Below are 5,302 nucleotides of genomic sequence, written 5' to 3' on the forward strand. Positions count from 1 at the left end.
CTCCCCCCTGTCTGCACCCCAGATGCTGAGGAGGGAGGAGGAAACCTTCCAGCTGCACCTCAGCGGCTCCCAGCTTCCCTCCCCCTGAAAATATCCCTCTTTCCAAACCTGCCCCCCCAAACTCCCTCCTACGCACGCTCTCCATGCAGGCTCTGTCAGGAAGGCCAATTAGACAGGGCCTTGTGTCCTGGGGATGCACTGAAGGGGATGCATGGTCAGGAGGGGAATGGAAAGATGCAGTTTGGGGGGGGGGGGCAACACCCCTTCACATTCCCCCCCATCTTCACCCCTGCCAGTGGACCAGCCAGGGCTACGTCATGGCCCATCTTTGGGCTATAGCCCACGATTTGGGAGCCCTGCCCGAGGGTGAACTTCATCAGGCCCAGCTGACTTGAATCCATGGCGTTATTCTTTAGCCTGTTCGTTCCCTGTTCGGGGGGTGCTCCTGCCCCTGGCTGTTAGCATTAATGGTGTTCAGCATCTGGTCACAATGAACTTTGATTGAAGTGACTGAAGCCAAACAGGCAGGAAATGCTCAGAGATGCTCAGAGGACGTCAGCCTGACAGATAAATACACTGCTAGGAGCTGGATTATACCTTGTGATGGGTGGAGTTAAAATCTCATTGACACAGCTGTGAGGATGCACTCTTCATTTAAGACAGCTGGAAGCAACAGGTAAGGGGGCCTCATGTAGAACAAGCCATGATGGCGTGTGCCCAGAAACTAGCCCCCAGACTCCATTGCCAATTTCTGATCCCCACTGGAACATCCCCAGGGCCCCAAACTTTGACTAGCCCCTTGGGTTGAAGAGGGACACCAATATCTTTATTGTGCGGTTTCGTTGCACGTCTATCTAATCTCAATGGTTCATCAGCAACTAATTACTGTTGCAATGTTTTCTCATGTAATAACCATATTTATTAAAAACACAGAGGCCAGGTTTTTGAACCCAAACTCACCACTGCTAATACATGAAGGATTAAGATGTAAAGTCCTGGGTTTGAGTCATCTTCCCATTTAAATGCTCAATTACAGTTGCTAGAAATCCAGTGTCATGATTCATTGATCACTAATGCCAAGGGGCAGTGGCAGGGCTGGGAGAAGCAGAGGTTAATGTGGGTCTAAAGTTGTAGTGAGTGACATGGCTTCCAGCGAGGCAGAGTGGAAGTGGGGGTCCAGTTATACACACCAATCACACTCTTCGTGTCCTTCGAACGCACCAGCTGGGTCAGCTCTCAGCATTTATTCCAGCGAATTTACCGTGCAGAAGCCAACAGGGAAGGGGGTGAGCAGAGTGGAGGCATTGCAGGGACTGCACTGATTAGGTGGGGGATGGCGCGCCGTGTCTGATTTAATATTGTCTCCCCTTCTTAGCGGCGCCGGCTCCCAAGGAGGATGGGCTCCTCCTGCCGGACACAGCACACGTCTGTTGGCTTAACCAGGATGAGGGAAGACTTGCACTCCCCACTCTTACAGAACCCTGCCCAGTAGATGTAGCCTTTCCCATTGAACAGGACGTTCTGACACTTGTCGTACCACCAACCTCCATAGCTACTTGCGCAATTCCCACTGGCCTGGTCCTGATCCTTGTCAGTCGTGCTGAACTTCATGTTGTCGTGTATGCCCCCCAGGCCGGAGTGATAGGTGGTGAGATAGTCCTCGCCGTCCCCAGAGTACCTGCCCAGCCTCAGAGGGTACCCGCTGGGCTCATCCTCGACACTGAAGATGTCGAACTCTGCGTAGCGGGTGTTGTTGAATTTGTCCTCCACGACAAAGCGGACCTTGTAGATGTTCTGCCGCGTGAGCAGGGACAGGTACTCGTTGCCCAGCCAGTAATCCTGCTGCACGTTCCCAAAGCCGTACTTGTAGGTGCTCCAGGACTCCTTCCAGGTGATCTCTGTGTTGTAAGAATTTCTCTGGACAACGGTCCAGCCTTTGCCTTCGGTGTCCATGTCACACCACACCACTCGAGGGGGAGAGCCTGCCGGCTGGATGACATGGACCCCGCTGGGGCTGTCCCTGGGAATGTTTCTGCAGTCTTTGGGGAACCCTGAAATGCCACGAACATCAGGTTAAGGGGGCAGGTGTGGGGGGGGGGCGGGAGAGAGCGCTAGCTAGCTCGATCAAATCAGCCTGGGGTAACTGGAGGCTGGGTTTTAGAGGCAGGTCCTGTGTATTTCACAATACTACAGCCACAGAATCCACCCCGGCCATTCCTGGCCACAGAATCCGGCTCCAGATCTTACACTTTCATTTTACCAATAAAATAAAATAAGAATAGTTTCTTGCTCTGCTGGTTTTGAAGAAACCTTAAAGAGATGAATCAAGTGTAAACCAAGGCTCTGTATCCTTCCTGAGTCCGTACTGCTGAAGAAATCGTTTGGGGAGGGTGGGGGAGACGCTGCCAGATCCATCTCAGCGAATGTTAATTATGAAAACCATCAGTGACAATTTAAATGGGAGTTTTCAAAGAGCCTAAGGGAGTTTGACACCCGACTGTGGTTGGAATTCAGTGGGATTTAGGCACCCAACTCCCTGTGGAGCCTTTGAAAATTCCAGACATCCTATCGAGGGGCTTGTCTTTGGGGCGGAAATTGTTCCGAACTATCCTGGTAGAATGAGAGCACTGTGGTTATACTGCCCCTCCCCTCCCCAGGGTCCTCCCTCGAGCCTGAGCCCCCCCCAGCTCCCCTACCCCCCAGACAATCCCCCTGTGTGCCCCTCCCCCATAGCTGAGCCGAGGGGGAGGAGCTGCTGAGCTCTGCGGGGGCAGGGGCTCAGGGCCACCTCTGGAGCTGGTTCGGCCCCTGGCCTGCCTGGGCAAGACCCTGAGCAGCTCCCAGAGCCGCTGGAGGTGTGGGGAGAAGGGAATGAAAACCCCTGACAAGGAGGAACTGGCTCTCCCTGCTGCCTGGACTCTGGGGGCAAGGCTTCTAGGCATGAGCGAGAGATCCCCAGCTGTTAGCCGGGGCTAGCCCTAGTATAGGAGTTGGTGAGATGGAAGGGTAGAACTCCCAGCCAATTTGGGGGGGGTGCCTGGTTCCCACACGCTGCCCTGCGGTTGGCACCAGCGCTCTTCAGTCACTGCCGGGGGCTTGGCAGCCGTTACCGGAGAAAGGGATAATGAAGCTGTGTAAAGCAAACAGCCAGTCGAGCAGCACCTCCCCCACCCCGGCTGGCCCATTCCCAGGCGCTGGAGGCCTGCGAATGGGAGAAGTGGGCTCACTAGCGCAGGCTGGCCTTGCGATCCCTTCGGAGAACTCAGCGTTTCTTTGGGCCCAGCGCTGGCGGGGGAGCTGGAAGGTGCATTCAGTGGATAAGTGGATCTAGGGGTGACCCCGGCATGGGGGAGAGGAGCAGAATCAGGCCCACGATGCCCTGATCTCGGATATGGCAGATGATAGAAGCCCTCCGACGGGTTCTCTACTCACCCCTCTCGACCTTCTTGTGGGCCAGGGCCCCGTTGCCCTGCACGGGGCTACGCAAAGGAGTGCCATCATGGACAGCGCAGACAGAAGCACGAGAGAGCTGGACTGGAACCCTGCAGGGGACAGAAACCACTGGACATGAGACCAGGAGAGAGTTTCACAAGTGCCTAAATCCCACTAGAAGTCACTGGGATTTAGGCACTTAAGTGACTTAGCCACTCTTGAAAATGTTACCCTTAGACGCTAAGGCCAGAGTTTTCAGAGGGCTCAACTACTGGGCCAGATTTTCAGAAGAGCTCAGCTCCCAGGTAGGCACCGCAGGACATGGCTGGATGTTCAAAGAGGCTCAGCATGGGGGGGGTGGGCCCAAGGCTGTGGAGACGGGGTGAAGCCCACCATTCACCTCTCCCCCGGCCCGGCCACTGTCTCCGTCTCTGCAGCCGGCCCGATTAGCACACAGCTGGGACCCAGCTGCATGGTAAAAACCATTCAAAGATTGCGGCTCCGATGTCCTGGCTCCCGGGTCCCGGGCGGGTCAGGGCCGGCTGGAGCGCTCCCTGTGGTGGGGAAGGAGCTGCCTCCTCTCTCCCCGCACTGCACCGCTGCAAGGGGACTGCTGCTCAGAGTAACCCCCTCTGTCCCAGCTCCCCCCCGTCCACAGTCACTACCACCAGCCGGAGGGCAGTGCCCGCTCACCCACACAGAGACAGCAGCTGGGCAGCCTCCGGCAGGGCTCTGCCCCCCTCAGATGAGCGCCAGGTGAGAGGGGCCCAGGGCACAGAGCTGCTGTGTGCCCCACGCCAGGCATGCTGCCCCCTGCACTGCAGCCCAGCAGCCCAGAGGGGGACACGCTGCTGACACTGCAGCTGTTCTGTGGGCCCAGCTCAGGCCAGGCTTAAAGTGGGCAGAGTTGCCAGGGGCCACAGTCCTGGCCAAAAAGAGTTCAAAATGGAGCCAGGTCCCCGAGGGGTGCACTGTAAGCGCTGCCCTAGAAAGGGCATGGCCATTTATTTCAGCCGGGATTAACATAGACACCCCTCCCCCTCCCCACACATGCTTTTCCCAGGCCACCTTCAGCACTCAGCGCAGGGATTCACAATGACCTTGCCGGGATCAGCAGCCCAGAGCAATCCAGACTCTTGGACAGAAACCGGCTCATTCACCCCCCGCCCTCCCCCCCACCCCCAGGTATATCTATCACGGCCCTGGTATTACATCTTGTGTAGCTACAGCCCACATAACGCAGAGCACGGCATATGCAGCCCCCAATGGTAAATAGGTTGAGAACCCTACAGCAGAGGCTCACGTGTGAAGCTCCAGAGGTCCCAAGTTTGATTATAGCTGCTGCCGGCCCATGACAGTTGCAAAATGGCAGCTTTTTGCGGGGCGGGGCGGGGCGGGATGCGCCGGGCAGGGTGTGTGTGTGTGTGTCAAACCAGAACAGGCTAAAGCCGCACTGGAGTCCGGCACCGTGCTTTCTGTCAGCCATCAGTGTATTCATGTGGTGTTGCAAAGTTAGAAAGTCCACAACTAACCCCAAAAGTGACCGTGATACAAACGTGCAAATGAATTAGAGAGAGAGAGAGAGAACACCGTGTAAACGACACACCGAAACACACTGTTGCAATGGAAACACTTTGCCCAGACATCATCCACAGACAGATTTCATTGGAAACACCTTCTTTTTGGAGCTGCCTGGACCCCAAATTCTTCAGACAATGTCACAGCCCAAGTAACTGTGACATGCTGCCAGCAATCTCAGGTATCCCTGTGAGAGGGAGGAGAGAGGCATAACCCATGGCAGGCAAAGGGTTAACGCTTTAAAGGAGAAGGATTTCAGTAAGTCTAACAAGCCAGAACTACAATGTTTGGA

The 5,302-nt window shown here is 55.7% G+C and overlaps 1 protein-coding gene across 1 annotated transcript; it reads right to left on the bottom strand.

The window, feature by feature from the left end:
• Positions 1-252: 252 nt before the first annotated feature.
• On the bottom strand, positions 253-4,930 carry LOC128847908 (fibrinogen-like protein 1-like protein). The gene is made up of 3 exons (XM_054047640.1): positions 4,866-4,930; positions 3,433-3,542; positions 253-2,051 (listed from the first exon to the last, which is right to left on the bottom strand). The coding sequence occupies exons 1-3, from the start codon at positions 4,928-4,930 to the stop codon at positions 1,372-1,374; spliced, it is 855 nt and encodes a 284-aa protein (XP_053903615.1). The 3' UTR covers positions 253-1,371.
• Between the last annotated feature and the right edge of the window lie 372 nt (positions 4,931-5,302).

The sequence above is a fragment of the Malaclemys terrapin genome, chromosome 13 (genome assembly GCF_027887155.1).
Source record: "Malaclemys terrapin pileata isolate rMalTer1 chromosome 13, rMalTer1.hap1, whole genome shotgun sequence".
Taxonomy (NCBI): Eukaryota; Metazoa; Chordata; order Testudines; family Emydidae; genus Malaclemys; species Malaclemys terrapin.